Here is a 20,743-nt window from a genome sequence, read left to right as displayed (position 1 = left end):
TCCCCCTTAAAAATGAGAATTTTCTAGCTGCATTAAAATAATTTTCAGTAACCAAGTTGATATCCAAACATAAATTAATTAGACACTTCTATACATAGCATGGTCCTAGATTACGACTGTTTTATAATCCTCTTCAGGAATTGTTGTCATCATGGTCATGGCAGCGAATATGTAGAGCCCATTGTCACGGGAGGTGTATTGCCAGGGATGGACCTGCTCATTCATTGAGCATGAAAGGTACTTTGCTTTCATGTAAGAGGAGAAAAAAGGAATAGTACAGGAAAAAAAATATAAAAGAGGTAAACTTTATCAAATGTAGTAAAAAAAACAGTGAAATATTAAATCCAGAAAGTTTCTGATATTAGACAAGAGCAAGAGATGAGAAGGGCTCAGTTGGAAGAGACCTACAATAATCATCTAGTCCAACTGCCTGATCACCTCAGGGGTGAATATCTGCTTTCCATGGGAGATGTTTAAATTCTCTATGGCTGGTTTTGTTTGAGGTTTTTTTGTAGAGAACAATTAATTGTCTTATTGAAGTCCTTGCATCATGCCATGCAGGTATTTTAGATTTATTTTATTACTGGAATTAAGGACAGACAAAATGAGCCAACAGCACTTATGAAAAACTTCCAAAATTGTGATGGAAAATGTTGAATAAATTACCATCTTGTGTAGGTTTTTGCTGAATTTAAGGTGAATTAATAATGGTCGTACACAGGCAAGTACTCTAAGCATAGGGGCCAATATAATTTTGTCTCTGTTTTAATGGGAAAGAGTGGTAGCAGTTTTCTGCCCTTGACTAAGCAAGGATACAGAGCAGCAACCTCTTCCACTGACTCATTGATACAGTGGGGGAAAATTCCTTTATTAGATTAATATAAGGACTGCCAGAATACTGAAGGTATAACCAAATGAAGAAATAATCCCCACAACCAGTTTTTAAAATAATAAAGTAAATAAAATACATCAAACATTCATAAGGTTTGGATGCAAATGGCTAATCTGAAATGCAAACTCAAACAGCCCTAATATTCAATACACCATATTAAACATCATGCTGTGAACTCCAAGCCTAGAGTTCAGAAAGTTGTATGTTTAGATGGTATGCTTGGGAATCATAAAAGACATCAAAATGTATAGGAGGTGCATAGTTGGTATAATCACATCTTAAAGCTGTGGGGAATGAACCAGTGGCACTGTTTCTGGAATAAATGCAGACAAACTGAGCTGTCACACTAAAGCTGACAGCCGTGCTATGCAGCTCTATTCTGCTGTGCAAAGATCTGGGTTAGGAGAGGATGGCAATCTATAGATGCACTATTCCAAGTCTACCTTTCTGAGCTTGCAGATCAAAATCATGCCTGATCAGAAACATCAAAAACCATGGGCAATGTAGATAATTCCAGAAAGAGGCAGATGATTTAACCCTCTTTCATGACTCTTCTCTGAAAAAAAGGTCTCTAGATGCCAAGACATTTTCAATGCAATGACTGTGTTATCTCCCTTCAGATGCTGAGGTAACACAGTCAAAATAGCATCAATTATTCTTGCAGCTTGATGAGAGAGACTTCCCTTGAATTGCTGCAAAGCTTAAGACTCTCATCCCCTGTTCTCAAGAGAATCATCACTTAAGAGATTTCCCAGACCTCTAACTGCACATCTTGATGGTAATGGGAAGTGGCAACACTTCTGAACTTGCAGGACCTTGGTCATCTTGGGTTTCATTTACTGCTGGTGCTTTTAGTGGTCCTTAAAAAAAAAAGAAAATGAAAAAGAAAAAAGGCTTACTCATGCTTTAATACAGTGGAAGTAAAAGGCTTGGCACACAGAATGGTATTTAATAGATGAGTATATATATCTGGGCTTTAAAACTGCTACAAATGGTCATATATTGTAGCAAATGAAGTAAGGAGTTTATTATACTAAAGCATGCTGCTGCTAATTTATAAGCTCTTTCTCTTAGGTTTCAGCAGTTGCTAGAAGCACATGAATGTTTCTGTCACATCTTGGAAACAAACAACAAAAAATGTCCATAGGGAAAGTTAGACCATAAAATTCAATTTTAATAGATCAGGAGGGGGCTGACAGCAAAAATAATACTTTCATCTGCGAAGTTGCAGGTCGGTGTATTGCAGCTGAGAATACTCTGGCAGTTGCATTGATGTGAGCTCCCCTGTGTAACACTAACCTGGTCCCTGCCTGTCTCACAGGGAGAAGGGGTAATTCTGTGAAGGTGGAATGACATGTAATAGAGGCCTAGTAACCATATGCTTAGTATAGTATTTTATGAATATCTTCATTTTTGCTTGATAGCCCGTCTCTGGCATTCCCAATTTTTAACTCAGTATTTTTTCCTAGCGTCATGTCCTACAGCTTCCAGCAAAGGAGCAGAGCTGCTGCTGCCTAGGCACCGACTGGGCTGGTAGAGGAACATCAGAGGGGCACCAACTTCAGTCACTGCCCTGGGGACGGGGACAGGAGGGACAGAGTTGTAGGATGTTGCAGGCTGATGCTGCTGTGGCATCTCTGGAGCAGGGACTGATGGCCCTGGGGGGCTGACATGGGGTGGACAGTGTGGGGGAGCCCCAGAAGTCAGGGCTGGTGGTACTATTGGGGTCCTCATGTACTGAGTAGGTCTATAAAATCCTCTCTCTGACTCCATGTTCTCTCACAATTGTATGGTAAATATTTTTCTACCATTTCTGCCCAAGGTGGTGTACTGAAGCAGATAAAACTACGGAAATACACAATCTAATCCTGCACTTTCTGCAGACAATTGTCCAGCATCACAAGGTTGGTTCTGCCACTCGCAGAATATTAAAACAAAGTACAGAGAATCAAATCCAGCTAAACTGCCTAAAAACCTCTCTGTGTATTTACAGTGTCAAGGAGGGACAGGCAGAGCTCTGCTGGATGGAGCAGGGCACAGAGAGCCCTGGTGTGGGCTCACCTGAACTCTGCTGCAGCATGGAGCCATTGTGCTAACTGAGCCATGCAAGGAGTAACGCAGCAGCGCTTCTGCAGATGCCAGCTGGATAACACCCTAAGGCTCCCAGCTCCAGAATTAGCAGAGCCAGTTCATGTGAACCCAGCTCGGGATCATGCAGTGCCAGCTGTGCAAGTGGTCAAAGATGCGCATCAAAACCAAGTCCCAGACATTTTTATGACATTACTTTTACAAGAGAGAGACAACAAATCAAAAGAGATCTTCAATTTAAAAGAGAAAATGAAGGGACTTCAGACACTGGAATGCAGTTGCCCCACAGAAGCACAACTCATGGCAAACTAAGTTGTGTAAGGCTCTGTGCTGTTAGGCTGCAAACTCAATCAGCCCTCATAGCTTGCCCTTCACAAATGTTCAGTTCCTATCCTAAGACATGGGTAGATTCAAATAGAAGGCAGAGCAGAAATGCAAAATATACCAAAAGGAGCCACTGTATTATAATAATGTAACTGTATTATTCTTTTAAAGAAGCAATACAGGAAGACTCACAATATTGTGGTTGTGGTCATTCTAAACCTGAAAGCTATCTCTTATTAGGCTTGAGCACTTCAAATCTATGGTTATGAGCTCCTTTATTACCAAGACATGGATTTTCCTACACATAGGCAGAATCGGGAAGGAGGCAGTATGTAACCCTTGCAAGAAATTGGGTGGGAAAAAACCCAAAAGTGAATTTGAAACACTAAATATTTTAATATTAACCATGAGTATTTATCTCCTTCTCAAATTTACTGCTTGGCAAGAATGGAGCATTTCAGAGTTTTACTGGTGAGATAGGTGGTTAGTGAGGGACCTGGTCTGACTTCTGTCATGCACCCAAAGCAGATAAAAGCCAGTTTCTATGGTGGTGAGAGAGACCCTACCTCCTGCCTGTGAAAGCTATAACATTGTTCAGACATCAGCCTACCAGACATTTTGTTAGGATGGGAGAATTCATAAGTGACCCTCAACAGAGGCTACTGCCTTTGGCACTCCACTGGAGAGTGATATAATTTTACACTATCACTCCTCTGAGTGATATTTTTAAAAATTGCTTTGGCTCCAAAGTAATGTAGGTGTTTCTGAAGATAAAACATTTATGCAAAAGGATGATGGCTTGAATATGTGTGCATTTGTTTTGTAGTGGTATTTCAAATGCTTGTCAAATGCATGGCAAAGAAGGTGTTCGGAATGAAGGGAGAATAAATGAAAAAAACTTGGCAGCAGTAGCCTCAAATTGTAAGACTTTTGCAGACATAAACCTTATTTTTTTTTCAGCAAAATCAGTAGAATCATTGTAGTGATTTGCCTTCTAGTGAAAAATCTAATGCTACACTCTTACTTGCTTCTGTAAGGAATGGAACAATGTTAAGTCTATGGTGAATGTCTTGCTGTTTCATTTCTCAAAGTATTGTTGACTTCTGGGTTCCTCATCTTCTCCTTTGATCCTAAAGAATGTCAGCAGTCTGTAGTCTTGGCAACTTCATAGCAGCCAGCTGGTAGGAAATCTCCTAAATACTGATACTGAGAAGTCTAGCCTGATTCCTTCACATGCTGTCCTTTCAATTCATTAAGATATATATATTCCTTAAAATATCTGTTTGAAAGTGCCCATATATGAATAAAATGGGTCACGTGCAATGCTTCTAAGTCTTATTTATCTATGACATTACTACTGTGATAACTGGAGGAAAGACAATGGAGGTTTAGACTTAATATTAATTAGAAAGCTGATTAATGAATTTAGCACCTTTACCTGAAAGACAGGAATATATTTCTGTGTAGTTTTGCTGTGGAAAGTGCAAGCACAACATCTGAAATATTGTGTTCTGGGGACAGCATTAACATGCTTTTTCAGTGGTGATTTTTGTGGAGTTAAGACTACCTATGATGGGTGAAGAGTTTCAGGATATGAAGAGGAAGAAGTAAAAGGTATCGGCAAAATGAACAGCAAAAATATGAAAGTTTGCAAAATAATCTGCCACCCTGTAGCCTGTTATTCTGCGGTAAAGAGGCTGGCTAGGAGAGGAGCCTGGCCTCTCTGATGCATTATAACAGAGGAGAAAAGAGATATGTGTTCTGTTTATCTGCCGTGAATCAACAAGAAACAGGTCAGCAGGAACATGAAATTAATTTCTATGAGAATGTTGGACATCAAAAATTGCTCACTCTCTCTTGCCTGGATTATCACTCCAGCTTTTCTTTCTGAATTTATGTTTTTGACTTCTAGTGGGTACAATTAAGAAGAAACAACAAGCCTCTGCTGTCCTGACATAAAATGTGTAATAAAATCTAGCCTCTGGAAGAAAAGCTTATAATCCATCAGGGAGAAAATACACCCCCCTGATAATTGTTTAGCAATGGCAGAGCACTGAGGACCCTCTGAAGATATGAGGCATGATATTATAGATCTAATAAAAATGTCTGTAAAATAGAGAGTAATTGAGATGTTTTAGAATATATTCAGCAGATATGAATGGACACAATAGGACAAAAAGCTATCAGTCTGCTTGAAATAACAGAATCAGCAGCCTTGCAGTGTTTCCTTCAAGGACAGAAGCGTGGGTTTGGGGTTCTTTTCTGTACTGTACCTTGGAGGAGTTTTCAGTTTTTAAAAGCACAATAGGCCTAGAGCAGGTTCTGTCAAACATGAATAATTGAATTTGAACAGAAATGAAGAGACTGAAAACACAACTGAAGACTTTGGAAAACACTCAGAAAAGGTACAGGCTAGGTTTGCTGCTCCTGGTCTCACATCACTAAACTTGCCACTGAGAGTGACAAGTTACCAGATACCCCCTGAAAGCACTGAAGTTCTGCTGGTGCAAAATTTCAGCAGATAGCTGTGAATCAGGCCTCCTATTTTCAGGGGTCTCCTCTTAAAAGGATCTCTGAAAGGATCAGTGGGTGTCTTTTCAAACAGTGGTAGAAAATATGATAACATTAATATAAATTGAGTTGCTCAAGACTCCCTTTAATCAATGCTCTGAGATCAGCATCTGCGCTTCCTTTTTGCTGCAGTGACAAGTTGCCACTCTGTGATTGTGCTTATTGCATTAGGCACTAATGAACCTCAATGCTTTCTCCAAGGGCACAGTGCAGATTACTGAAGCCTAATGGCATCCTAAATTGTTTGTTCCTTAAAGAGCTCACCTGCGTGGTCCTGCCCTCTGCCAGTAGCCTTGCCTTAACCTGGTAGCAATCTCAATAAATAGGTTGAGGAATAAAAAGAGGAACAGACAAGGTGCAAATTAAGGAGTAGGGGCGGGGACACACACGGACATGAGAAACCAGGAAAAGACCCTTGAGTAGAAAGGAAATAATACGAGTCTGTAAAGCTTTGGAGGAAATAGACAGAATTGCAGACAAATTATTACAACAGGAAGCAAATGGTGGAGAAAGAAGGGTATTAAAGAGGAAAAGAAGTGTGGCTAGGGAAAGAATAGGGGACTTCTTACCCATAGTCTCTTGAAACAAAGTTTTCTTTTTCATGTAGTATTTGTTAATCATAAAGGCACTGCTTTGTAATTTTTCACTTGTACTAAATCTGCTATACCTGCAGGCTGGAGCAAGGGAACAAGGTGTTTCATGCATCTGAAGTGCAATACTGGCCATAATTTTTTCTTTCTCTATGGTTAAGCAGTGACTTCTAGCTTAACTGACTTCAAAATGTCAAGAGTAGCATCAAAGCTTTGGCTAGTTTCTAGTGTCTCAAATCCCACACACTCAAAAATTGAAAAGAATATTCTTTCTTCCCAAGGGCTTTGCAGATAAAGGACATTTTCAAAACCAGCAGCTGCTGTTAAAACTGAAGACTGTATTCATCTGTATTCATGGTGTGCCATTAGTTCCATTGTCTCAGAGGTGCATATTTAAGAGCAGCTTTAGTCTCCACATGTACCCCCTTGAAAAGAAAGCCCCCTGCAGACAATTTCTTATATATATATATGTGTGTGTGTGTGTGTGTGTGTGTGTGTGTGTATGTATATATGTGTATATATATATATATACATATATATATATATACATATATATATATATATATATATATATATATATATGTATGTATATATATATGTATATATATATATACACACATATATATATATACCTAAGTCTGCATTTCTTACCCTCCCACACTATAGGAACAAAACCTATTTATTTAAAGATCAGTTGACTCCTGCTGGGTAGCCCTTACTTCGCCAGGACTGGATGATATCAGGTAAGTGGTTCAAGACACTTGAGATGCAGAACACATCTTCTTGTGTCCAGAACAAGGACTGTGTGTTTGCCTGATTTGAAAATTCATTGACTGTTGATGACTCAGGATATCTGTAAGAACAAAAATCAATGCAGTATGCCACTAGAAGGCTAATCATGCAGTCCAGCCTTTCCAAAGATGTACAGCAGTTTGTTTTCTAGGCTCAGTGGTTCATGAAAGTTTGAAGACAAAAATTACATTACTTTCACTAACATCCTCTCTGCTTTCATTGATTCACTGATTCTGACCCAGTTTAAGTGGCTGCTGCCTCCAAGTGATTTATGTTCTGAACAATGCCATGTTTCATCTGAAAACATGTAGTCACAGCTTCCAAGCTATATGAAGCATTCACCTCCAACTCCAGCACTTTATGGAAATACTGGCTCCAAAGGTAATTCAGGAATTTAAAGATATGGGTGAGAATTGTTACAATAGTACAATTTCCAAGGTTTCTATTATTAACCATATTCAATTATTTCAGGAATGTTCTGTTGAGACTGTTAGGTAGTCTTCTAACCAGTGCTTGTCAGAGCAGCATGTATATAAAGAAGAGAAAACTGAAGAGCATCAGATAAATAGGAAAATTAACAGGATGGGGAACACAGTATCAGTGAGCTCGCTGTGAGTGAGGCAGCAGGTGGGACTGGGAAAGAGCCTCTGCATCACTGAACTGAACTCCCTGCAATCACACCGTCATGGCATCAACATTAGCATCAGACAGATCCTCAGTGTATTTTCTCCCTCACCTAAACCTCATACCACAAAGCAATCTTTGAGACCATGCAAGACCACTAGTGCAAAAGGCAAAAGCCTCAAAAATTACACCATGGCACCACTTTAAGAGAGGCACAGCACTGCCATTCATGTAACATCCCAGCACTATGCCCTATAGGAAAAGAAAAGCTGCTGAGCCTCTGTCAATCTGACATGAAGGAAAAATTTAACCCTCAAATAAACACCAAAACTGACAAGTATTTTGGCCTCGGGAATGTGAGCAAGATATTGCAGCCAGCAACCTGAGAGATTTGTCAGACTGTGGTCTGGACCTAGCTCCTGTTGAGGCCAATCCTATTACATGTCAGGGAAAGTGGATCACAGACCTTTCTCTGTGCCAATACCTGGTGGTAGCATTGCCAAATATCTCCTACAACAGAGGATATCTGGAATAAGAAGCTCAAACGTCGTGGCATATATGAAATAGCACTTTCCCTCATTAGTCCTCTGCTTACCTGCTCAAGGTCAGACCTGAGAGGTGCTTCTCCTAAAAGTGTAGCAAGAATGGGAGATTTGTGCATCAGTCCCAAAAACCTGACTCAGTCACACAATCAATGCAGTGACTATCCTGCTGTCCATATACCTGACCCAGTCCAGAAGGAGCTTACCCTCTGCAGATCCTCCACTGTGAGGCCTTCAGTGTGTAAAACTGAAATAATAAACTTAATCTCTGTGTTCACTTACACTGTTATACCCAGACAGTTGAGGACTCATAGTCATCCAAGCAGCCCATCCTCACAGTCACCCAAAAGCCAGTCTAAGACCATCCATCTCAAAGGATTCTTTCTTCTCCTACTGGAAATGCCCCTCCTCCAACAGATCTAGCTCCAACTCCAGTTGAATTCTAGCCAGATAACCTTCAACAGTAGTGAAAAGGACCAGAGTCCCTTTCCATTTCCCTAAATTTGAAAATACAAAAGTTTAAGACTCAAACACTCCAGTCCAATCTAGGCTGCTTTCTGCTTCTCTAACTGGTGATGTTCAAGCAAGCCCAAGAGAGATGAGGTAATTAGTCATAATTATAAAGATAAATAAGATCAGTGCAAAACAATCAATTTTCCAACTGCATCTGCAGTGAAATTCCAGTCCTCTTCAATAGACCCAATATTTTTACTTGTAAGGAATAGCTCCAGCAAGTCCATCTTTGAATTAATTTGCAGACAGAACCAAAGTTGAAGTATTACTAAGTAACTGAACCACAGGAAAGGATAATGCTGTAGAAGAAGGTGGTTTAATTATAACGACTCTAGACATTTATATTTTATCTCAAAAATATCAGTAATATAAAGATAAAATATAATTTAATTTTGTTTGTTCAGTTCTGAATAATTTCACCATCCTATCTCCAACTAACTTGCTTGTCATTAAATAAATGTACCTGGTCTCATTAGAGTGTTTGCTTTACCAAATGCACCAAGTAAATTTACTGAGTAGTCCTAATGTAGGGGAGCCATGTTATCCCATTGGGGAGCAACGTATACCACCAGCAGACACTTAGTACCATTTGCAAGTCTAATAAATCCCATAGCTCCAGCTGGAGGTAGCCCAGTTCCACCAGTTCTGAGTTTCAAAGAGACATGTGTGTTTGATTTGGGGAAGGGGGAGAAAGGGGTAATCAATCTTGAATGGACTAAAAGAGCTGATGCCACACTTCCTCAAGGACTTTTGTGGCTGACTTTCCCCAGACAATGACTTGTACTCAGCAGGACCACAGAAAGGAATCAACATTGAAAAGTCTGCTAGATACACTGCCTTGTCGCTGAATGGAGATGAGAATCCTAGCAATACAGCAGGAAAATAGGACTGAATAAGAAAGGACTAAGTTGTAGACTGAGACTGGAACTTTCCATCTTAATACACTCTGGAGAACTCAAATAAGTGCTTTCTAATTAGCTTGCATTTCACTTGACATATTTATGGCCATCACAGCATAAGTAGACCAATGTACAGGGCTTTTTATTAAAGGGCCTCCAGAGAAAAGCATCCAAACCTGCCAGCAACCATGTTTCAAAGGTTTAACCTCTCTAATCTTTATGGTTCAGTTGAAGTTCTTCCTTCACACGTGCCAAATATATCCTTCTGCCAAGTGAACTGTAAGAATGACTTAGGCAATTAACGTCTCTATTTAACATGCAATTGCATTCCTTCTTATTTGTGGTAAATTTTATATGATTTGCTCATTAAACTTGCCTAATTATATAAAGTATGGTAACAGAAATGCTAAACCTATTGATTTATCATTGATTTAGAAAGCAGATGTAGCAAGCAGATGCTGTTCATGACCAGAAGATCACTATACATTGAGGCATGAGGATCCACACAGCATCTAACCTGAGCAAGTGTGCCCTGCTTCAGTTTGGTTTTCTGACCTGTGCTGGGCTGCACAGGTCCCTTAAGGTTCTTGCTTGTAATGGAGGAGCCTGCAAGCAGCATGGTAATTACACCACCTGCATGTCCTCACCTTTATCTGAAACTGCAGTAACAAGTTCTTCTGGAAACATCCTTTCTATCCGACAGCACAAACAATGAATACATGTTTGCTTTAAGACAATCCTTAAAGAGCAGGAATTAACAAAAAATAAAAGGTGGTGTAAACTTCTACATGGATGGGATCTGGAGGACTGTCCAAAGCTGCATGACACAGCATCAGCAGCATCTGGAAGAACATGAGACTATCCATGCTACCTGTCTTTCTCTATAGCACTGATGCTAATAAATAGCAGTGCTTATCAGAATCTGAATGCCTTTCTTACTGGGATTTTAAAAATCCAGCACCTCCTGCTGCAAAGCAGCAGCTAATAAAGCAGTGTCCAAGTCTGTACTCTTCTTTATCTACAGGACTGGTGTTATCACTCCCATAATTTTTCTTTAATTAACAAGGTGCTTAATTACACTGGAAAAGCTGTATCTTGCTTGAATTTCTTTTTCCTCATGAACTGGGAGAACCATCCAGTTTGACTTTTATGCTCCTAATTTTGGTGGCTTTTGTTTGCCCAGTACAGGTGGCTGAGACTTCCAATACTACCATAACAAGCTCTCTCTCTTTTTTTTCCCTTTTCTTAAGGTTTAGTGTAACTTGATTCTAGCAAAAAATTTTCAGGTCATCAACCTACATGTCACTAACCTCCTGGCCACTCAGCCCAGTATCTTCCTGACAGACTCTTGCCTAACCATCCATGTTCATCTTGATTTTTTAGCAATGACTAGATACTAAACAAATGAGTCAGCTGTATGTTTTACCCTCAGAGTGAATATTTTCCAGCCTATTTCTTTTCTTATTCTTCACTGAACTGGGATACAGTGAGTTAAGGTGTTTGTATCTGGCACTTACTAACAAGTACCACCCATCAGAACTGCTAAGTGTAATATTGGTTTTATCCTACAGAGGGATTCAGTGATTTTGTTTCATGTAGGCATTGTGCCTTCCTTCACTATTGTTCCTCCATTTTCTCCTTTGGAAGAGCATAATCATTTTTATCATTTGCTTTCAGCCAGAGATTCCCTAAGGGAATCCCTCAGCTATTTCCTCAGATGCCTTCCTTGCGTCCATAAAGCACAATGGAGCGTGATGTAGCAGTGCTGACTTGGAATCAGCTCAACAGAGCTCCCTTCCTGAAGGTGCTCACTCACTTGGCTGTGCTGAGAAACAAGAAATATTCAATCCCAGGCAAAAAGCACAGGGATGCCACTTCTTTTTTTTCAAAAATCTAAAGTGCTCATTGTGTATTTTTTTCCCCAGAACTCATAATCTTTTTTTGCTTGCACATCCATTTTGAGCAATTGTGTGTGAAAACATGCTTTGAGTATTGTCACTATCCTAAATATTCTGAAATCTGTTCATATATATTGGACACCTCTTTCTCCAAACTGAAATCCTACTTTTTTCTTGATTTGTGTGGTGCATTTTTTTTCTCTCTATCTCTTCATGGACTGTCAACATTAAATCTTAGTCAAAGTGAATATGCCCTTCCTCTCTTGCATGTGTCACAATGAACATCCTGAGTCATCTGACATGAAAATTAGGAAAGTTCATTAACTTTGCTTCCACTGCTTATGTTAAAGAAAAGGTGGAATGAAAATGCTTACAAAGCATAATGGTAGTGGTTTGACCTGGCTGAAAAAACTGATATCCATCAAAGCCACTCTATCACTCCCCTCCTCAGTTGCACAGGGGAGAAGAAATGTGAGAAAAGGCTCATGAGTTGAGATAAGGATGGCAAGAAATCACTTACTGATCACAGGGAAAACATACTCCGTTTAGAGAAATTAGCTGAATTTATTATCCATCAAAATCAGAGTAAGATAATGAGAAGTAAAATAACTCTGAAAAACAGCTTTTCTCCACCTGTCCCTCCTTTCTGGGCTGAATTTCATTCATGATTCTCTACCTCCTCCTGCTCAGTGGTGCAAAGATACAGAAATGGAGGTTACAGTCAGTTCATCACATGTGGTTCTGCCACTGCTTCCTCCTCAGGGAAAGGAGTCCTTCTCCATTTCTGGAATCCTTGACAAGCTTCTCTAACATGAGTCCTTCCCACGAGCTATAGTTCTTCATTAATTGATCCAGCACGGCTCCCTTTCATGGTGCAGTCCTTCCACAGGCTACTCCAGTGTGGGCCTCCCACAGGGTCACAAGTCCTTCCAGCAAACCTGCTCCAGTGTGGGCTCCTCTTCCTATGGCTCTGTCCCTGCCAGGAGCCTGTTCCAGCATGGATTTTCCACAGGGTCACAACATTCCTTTGGGCATCCACCTGCCCCAGGGTGGGACTCCTCCATGGGCTGCAGGTGGGTCTCTGCCTCCCCATGGACCCCCATCAGCTGCAGAGGGACAGGCTGCAGGGGAATCCCAGCTCTGGTGCTTGGAACACCTCCTCCCTCTCCTTCCTCACTGACATTGGTATCTACAGAGACTTTTTTCCCACAGCCTCACTCCTCTCTTCTCCGGTTGTGTTTACTTCTGTGCAATAACTTTTCTTTACTTCTTAAATACGTTATCACAGGGGCATTACTTCCATCACTGATTGGATGGGCCATGGACAGCAGCGGGTCCATCTTGGAGCCAGGTGGCATTGGCTCTGTTGGATATAGGAGAAGCTTCTGGCAGCTTCTCTCTGATGTCACCCCAGTAGCTCCTCAGGTCACAGTGTGGCTTGAGGTGAGGGGGGATGTAACTAAAATCAGCTTCTCTGAGCCTCTACACTCCCCTGCTACCAGAGCACTTGCCATGCAAATGCAATACAATAACCAAACAAAACACACACACAAAAAAAATCAAAAGGTACCTTCCCTCAGTGGTGACTCAATAAATAAGAAATTATAGTAGATGTATGATATCTAGAGAAGATAAATAATCCTTAGGCTGTGGAAGAAAATCAATGTAATCAAATTGAGCATGCTCAGAATCCATATGTAATTAATATACCATTTTTTGTACAGGGTAAATATTTTTCACTTATACAAGAAGTTTCAGCCTTTCATTGCAAGAACTGGGCAAAAGTCAAATTGCTTATTGACAAGCTGCACTAACTATGTACAAACAAGAGATGAAAGATTTTTAGCTGTCATTCATGATATATCCTGAAAAACATAAATGAATCATTCTCAAGTAAGCCCATGCTGACTAAAGCAAAAAGGGAAATCTAGCTCCAATTTCCATAAAATAATTTTTAAGAAGTGCCTAGAACTTTTATCTTTGGCAGTGGTTTAGTGCTTAATACTGGTACAGGAGATCTCGGAGATTAAGGGTTGCTTCCTTGTAACAAGGAATAATTGGGGCAGCATGAATATTAACTTTTTAGGATGGGTAAAGGAAGAGAAATGGATTTTGGGAAAGATCATTCGTTTTGTGAATTGAAGCAAGGATTAAAAAATTTTAATAGACTTAGGATCTTGGTAGCTAAAATTAAACATCTGCTGGTATACAGTTTGGGAAATAATCTAGCAATTGAGGTTAAAACCCCATTAATAGTTTTGGAAAAATTGGGTGGGTAAAACTGACATGAAACACAAAAGCAGAGAGAGAAGCTGTGTGAGCACAGGGCATCTGCAGGGTCCAGCTGCAGGTGGTAACATCTCCATATACGAGGGAATTGCTGATTGAGGGGTTTTTGCTGCTGCTGTCATCCTTTGGCTGCACAACATGAACAAGGAAAGGAAGTGATCTTCATATTGATGAGTTCACACCATTTTAAGCTACCCAAATCTTGCATGACCATGTAACTGAATGCAATAGCCAGTAATTCCCCTTTAGTTTTCCCTTTTCTGTCAAAAAACCAGGCTGCAGCTATCAAATCCCCTCTGGGTCGATACAGAAGGACCTCTAGTAATAGCTTGACCAAGTAGTTTACTTTCTTTCTTCCTTAACACAGGAACACAAGGATTTGGTCATGCTGTTGCATAAGTCTGGGTGATTGTGTACATACATACACACTTACATACACACACAGATTTCTCTATATTTTCACAATGCTTTTACTACTGTAGCAAGGATGAACCAGAGACATGTTAGTGCATTAAAGATAGCATCTTAATAAATTCCAGCCTTCCTTCAAAATTCCATTTTGCTGATTATGGCCTTCTTCTAAATTGCACATTTGAGGTGAATTGCCTTAAAAGTACTGGAATTTGGAGTAAAAAGTTGAGGGGGGAGGGAGGAAAAAAATAAGTAATATTCCATTAAAGCTTTATCTCAAGTCTTGGAATAATTTTAATTTTTTGTAAAATGCCTCATTATAACTCAGAAGCAATTTTCTACCCAGGTTACAGTAATTATATTGATTGTCATTAACCGTGCAATACAGAATTGTGTTTATTATGAAGTGCAATCCTGTAAACAACACAGGCATAGCTCATGAATTCTGTACACTTAATTGGGGTCTGGGCTTGAAATATCCCCTAGCTGACAGTGACAGATAGACAATATTATCCTAGATGTAACCCCATTGAAGTGATACACCACAAATATCTTACTCTTCCATGCATTTAAGGGAATTGGAAATATTAGCCTGAAAATTATCTGAAAAATATGCAAGTCTTTTGTGCTTTCAAACCTGTGTCATTGATTCTCATAATGGCCTTGGACTCCAAATAACTTTCACTGTATGCACTCAAACATTTCCAGACTGAGGACTGTTATTAAATGTCTGAGAATTTCTTAAAGAAACTAATTTGCTGCTTTTCTTATTATGTTATATAGCTTAGGACATCAACACTTACATGTCCTGGTAAATGAAAAAATTGGAAAAGCTAGCACCATCCTGCAGCACAGAGTTTAAATTAAACATATATAAAATATATATGGATAGTGTGCCTCAGAGACCTCTATTACCTCCTCAGTGGGGTCAAACAAGTACAGGCACTGTTGAGACCTACAGTAACAGGAAACCAAATGTATTTCCAACAAGTAAGGCAATAGAAGTATCTTTTATTAGCTATCTACAAATAATGTAAATTCCTATATATGACCCAATAGAGAGGGATTTTCTGCCAAGATCATAGAGTCATAGAATAATTCAAGCTAGAAAGGCCCTCTGGAGGTCACCTTGTCCTGCTCAAAGAAGGCATGGCTAAAACAGAGTTCAGAATTGCATCAAGAGTTAAACATCTCCAAGGAAGGCGAGTCTTTAATCTCTGAGGATCCTTTTTCCAGTGCCTGACCACCTTGACCCCCAGCCTCAAAATCAAACTTTTCAAAGCCTTGAGTGACCATGGCCTTTCTGTGTTAGTGATGGTTTGAAAGTCATCTCACACAAAGTGGTCTCTACAAAACCAGGGAAGTCTCCAGTGATGCAGTGGATGAAGGTGACTTAATCCTGCATCCCCTGTCTCAGCAGTGCTCCAATGCTGCTGTAGCATTTTGAGGCTCCAGGGAACTGCTATAGTTCAGGTTAATGAGAGACTACTCCTGGGGAAGGCAAGTGCAGAACCACTGTTGTTCACACATTGATTGTTTTTGCTACCAAAATTCAGAATATATAAATGAAGCCAGATATTTTTAGTGGAGATTTTAAAAAAGAAAACTCCACTTTGTAACCTTCTTTATAGCATAAAAAAATACCTGTCTTAGTTTTAGAACTAGCTTAATATTTACATTTATGCAGTGCCTTAATGCCAAAATACAAACACAGGGTTTATAAATAAAATATGTAAAATATAAATATCTAATTATGTTGAATATTGTGTTTATATGGTACTTCTCATCCTCTAGATTTTCAACTCTTTTGTCTTCATACATATAAACAAGTAAAACTTTAATAAAATGAGCCAAAGTCCTAAGCAATTGCTTCTGCTAAGGATATGAGTTCATGGGCACTCATTTCCATGTGGGCATCATGAAAATCTCAATAGTTATCATAGTCCTTTCTCTTCTGCTATACATTTCACCAGAAACACACAGACACTGATCATACAAGGAGTGAGGGCCTGTGGAAAGGCTCCAAGGGACTTTACTCCCTTGTGCCTACAGCAAACCTGTCAACTCAATAAGTACTTTTCACCAGCTGATAATAGCTAATCTTTCTATGGCTTTACATAGCAGTCTTTTTCCTCTTGGGCCTGGGCTGACAAGAAAGTTCACTGATTCTGAAGAATAACTCGGCTCCTAGCACAAGGATTTGAACATGGCTCTCTCTCCTGGTTACTCCTGAAGCTGAATGGTGTTGCATTCCAGTACCAAACCCTCCTCTTCACAAGAGAACCTGTGCAATACTGAGAGAAAGAAGTATCACCTTCTCCATTGGAAGGTGCCATCTCCTGGTGGCCACCTGCCAGGTATATGCAGGACTTCCTACCTCATTTGCAAATCTCTATTTCATCTCTTTGCAGAAAAAAATTCACCAAATGTGTGAGAACCCCGGCCTTGCTCTGGGATCTCATGTGGTGGTGAAATTCCTCCTCCAACCCATGCTTCCAAAGAAAAACTCCGCAGGTTTTAGCTGTTCAGTCTCAAGGCAGTTTACTGCTAGTTATCTAACAGATTATGTTCTTGGACTGCGGCTGTTTGATCAGCGGCCTGGGTAGAGGCACACACACACCCTGACATCCTCTCTATCTGCTGTCTTCTTCGTCTCTCTCTCCGCCCAGGGTTGCTGCTATCTTTTATAAGATATATTACGTATTACATGTTTACAATTATTCCCCAATACCTACTACCTACGTTGCCAAGTGTTTTTCTACTCTAAACCAATCTGTGAGTGCCAAAATCACCAAGAACATGGAGGTAAGGAAAAAGAAAGAGGAAGAACAGGATCAGCCCACTTTCCTCCATCTTAGAACTTCTGACCCCCATGTACAAAGTGAAAACCCCCCTGTACATGTGCTAAAACCCCCCTGTACAATACTAAAAAAATTTCCCCTCTACTTTGTAACTACTTTTACTATACTATCTAACCTTTTGTGACTGCTAGTTCCACCTCCAAAGTTGGTAATTCATTCCATGGCTCAAACTCAAAATCACAGCTGTTTTTCAGCTGTCTGCCAGGTTCTAGAATGCTTCTGACCAAGACCTGGAACCTCTAAAAATGTCTGAGAGATATTTTGAGTTCCCACACAAATGAACAAAAAACAACCAAACAAATGAAAACCACAAACAACTCAAAAACAAAACCAAAAATCCCCAAACCACAAAAAAACCCCAAAACTCCTAAGAATGAGAGAAGCTACAACAACCACAGAATAAGGTCATTTCACTGAAATCCACCCTGGAAGAAACCCTTATTGACAGATCTGCTCAGACTCTCCCTGCTTCCACACTTGGCTTCAGGCAGACCCCTCTGCACTGTGTATGCCACATAGTCACTTTTCTGCCCAGGCAGATTTATCCTGGGGTGTCCCACTGCAGCTGCTTCCTTTGATACCTTCCTTTCCTGCTGCTGGAGGCTCATGGGCCCCAGTAGGGAGCAGGTTATGCAGGTTTCCACTTAGAAGCACAATGAGCTGTTTCCATCCCACTGTTCCTGCAGGATAATGTTCCTCCATTATCCTCTGCTCTTTGGCACAAGTGAACAACTGGTTCTTTTCTGTAAGGAACATTTTCCTGAAAACTAGAGCAACTTCTCTTGCACTGATCTAGTGGCCAAAGGGGACAGCTAAAATGTGACATGGCAACATCTCCTGGTGAAAAGAAGTACCTACAGGCTCTAAATTTAAAGCTGCATTTTAGTTGGCTGAGTGATCAGATTGTGTTTAGCAGCAACAGTGGTACTTGTGGTAGACAGGAGGTTTTGGAGCAGATACTCTTGTAGCGGAACAATTTGCATGTGATACTGTGTCAATGAATACAAGGTCTAAATTCAGTTCTTTACCAATTAAAAGAGTGGATCAAGACTAAAAGCCATTACTATTGGCTTTTACTATTGGCATAGCACTGTCTCCCTGGCTGTCTTCGGAAATGTTCCAACAAGAGCCTGGATGCATCCCATGCAGTATGACTTCTCTGCTATGTTAGCCACTCAATATTACATTAATGACTTTTTCTTCTCCAGTTTCTTCCTCTTTCATGGAATCATTGAATAATTTGGGTTGGGAGGACCTTTAAAGGGCATCTAGTCAAATCTCCCTGCAATGAGCAGGGACAGCTTCAACTAGATCAGGCTGCTGATATTTGGTAAATATAAATTAAATACCACCACTCATATTTATCACAGGTTGCTCTCTATAAAGAGACTGTGAGGTTCTCAAACACAATGGTCTGGCATTTTGTTGAAGATTAGTATAGTTATTTCTGTGAACTGTTCTCTGTGGGACTTCTGTGGTGCTAAGGAGGTCCTGTATATCAAATGTTCTACTTGTAGCACAGCCTATATGCATCATAAACAGAACCAAACCCATCCACTCATTAAAATCTAACCAATAATTAAATATTTAGTAGCACCAAGTTAAATCTTCCTAAAAAGTATTTTGTACCTTTCCAGAAATACAAAGTAAAATTGAGACCTTCAGATAATCAGGAAATCAAGAAGTAATTGCAAAATCCTAGATTTAATCACTCATCCAAACACCTCTTTCATAGGTGGAACATAAGAAGAACAGATGGAAGACTAGAAAACTACAGAGGCCCCAGTTCTGTATTTAGTTACATCAATACATTATATTAGCTTCCTTCAAACAGCACAATGCTGTCATAAAACCAGTATCATATTGGTTGATTTGACAAAAATAATTAATTCCAAATAAACTTTCAATGGGAACATTTTTGTACCAGCTGGGTAAATACTACTAAAATTTACTCTCTGTTGACCACAAACTTGATTTTACCTCTTGAATTACAAATTTGCCCAGTTGAGCCGCAGCTTATAATGACCAGCAAACTGACTACAAAGCTTCCTTCCCTCAAAGCCATAGGCTGCCATAGGAGATCCTGCCAAGCTCACATTATCTCCCTTGTAATTACAGCTTTTTAGTTCAGTGGGGTGTGATTAGCTCAAGCTGTAACTCATTAAGTGCACTATAATTACAGTGCACTCAGCTTCACAGTTGGTTTTGACCTAGAACGGGTGTGTTCCTGGGGTTATTTTAACAATCTGTTGGCTGTGCTCGTAGGCACTACCAAGCCTCACAAGGAAAACATCTGAAATTCGACTGGCATTTGACAGTCTCGTTAGTGGCTGCCAGTGTTAAACGTGTCTGGATATTTCTGAGCTTTCTGTATGTTGGTCTCATTCATATGTCTTTACCTAACATATCAAGATTAGCTCTTTTAGCAACAGATGCCCAGTGGAGAAAAAAAAAAATTATTAATTATTATATTGTTAGTTTCTGAATAGAATAATCAAAAATATAAACAGACAGTAAGTGCTGGAGTTGTAAAAGGCAGCAAAAATTACAAGGTCTGCACAGGAGAAATCTCATTTTATGATGAGGAATTATATTTTAGGGCAATTAGGGCAGCAGATGCTTAATGTCCGGTCTGAAAAAAAATAAACACAGTTTCCACAGAAATGTCTTTTATGACAATTTACCATTTTAGATGTGTATAAAAGAATGATATTATAACCACCTTCAAAAGATTGTCCTCAATTTTTTGCACTTATTTTTAACATTTTATTTGAACTAATGCTGCTAGGTACCATTACATAAATTTAACCACACCCATTAAGAAAAGCTGCCAATTCATTTCCATTATGGTGGTGGCCTGGTGACAAAAAACCTTGCCTACCAGTCACATAAAATATTCTCTCTTTTTCTTTTTCTGTGTTAAAAAACAGAAAAGATTTTCAGTCTTCCTGAAAATCTCTCTTCTCTGTCTCTCAATAGGTGTTGCTTTCACCAGTGATTTCTGGACATATGAATGCTGATAAACTGCTTCTGCAGGACCAGAATTGCTTTTCACCTATTAAGAAGCAAGAACTGTTCGCATGAACTATAGAGTAAAGATAAAATTAAATTGGACTTTTCTTTGATCAGTAGGGAAGGAGACTTTTCCATTCAAAAAAAGTGTGGAGGATAGGCCAAAGTTTTTAAATCACACATAATTAAGACAATGGCCTGCAATATTGTGACAGTTTTGTATGCCCTTCCCTTGGGATTTGATACCTTCAGGTGGCAGAAAGGGGTGCAGAAAAGCAGCCCTAGTACAAACATGTCTGAGAATAGCCTGTAGCATAATATATATACTACACTATGTTGCAGAAAAGAAACTTTACAGCTTTGATTCACTGAAAAATACCCCTGCTCTGCAAGAAATTCTGTTCCCATCAGGGAAGCATAGTGGAAGAGCTCAGAAA

General features: G+C 39.7%; 1 protein-coding gene across 1 annotated transcript in view; it reads right to left on the bottom strand.

Moving 5' to 3' along the window:
• The window catches only part of ZDHHC17 (zDHHC palmitoyltransferase 17), an 88,203-nt gene extending 71,167 nt beyond the window's left edge, over nucleotides 1-17,036 (bottom strand). The window contains exon 1 of the mRNA XM_085568741.1: nucleotides 16,857-17,036. Coding sequence (XP_085424867.1) covers nucleotides 16,857-16,895 — 39 coding nt within the window. The 5' untranslated portion in view covers nucleotides 16,896-17,036. The remainder of the gene's footprint in view (nucleotides 1-16,856) is intronic.
• Between the last annotated feature and the right edge of the window lie 3,707 nt (nucleotides 17,037-20,743).

This window comes from Lonchura striata, chromosome 1A (assembly GCF_050655825.1).
Source record: "Lonchura striata isolate lonStrDom1 chromosome 1A, ASM5065582v1, whole genome shotgun sequence".
Lineage (NCBI taxonomy): Eukaryota > Metazoa > Chordata > Aves > Passeriformes > Estrildidae > Lonchura > Lonchura striata.
This window is presented reverse-complemented; position numbering and strand designations above follow the sequence as displayed.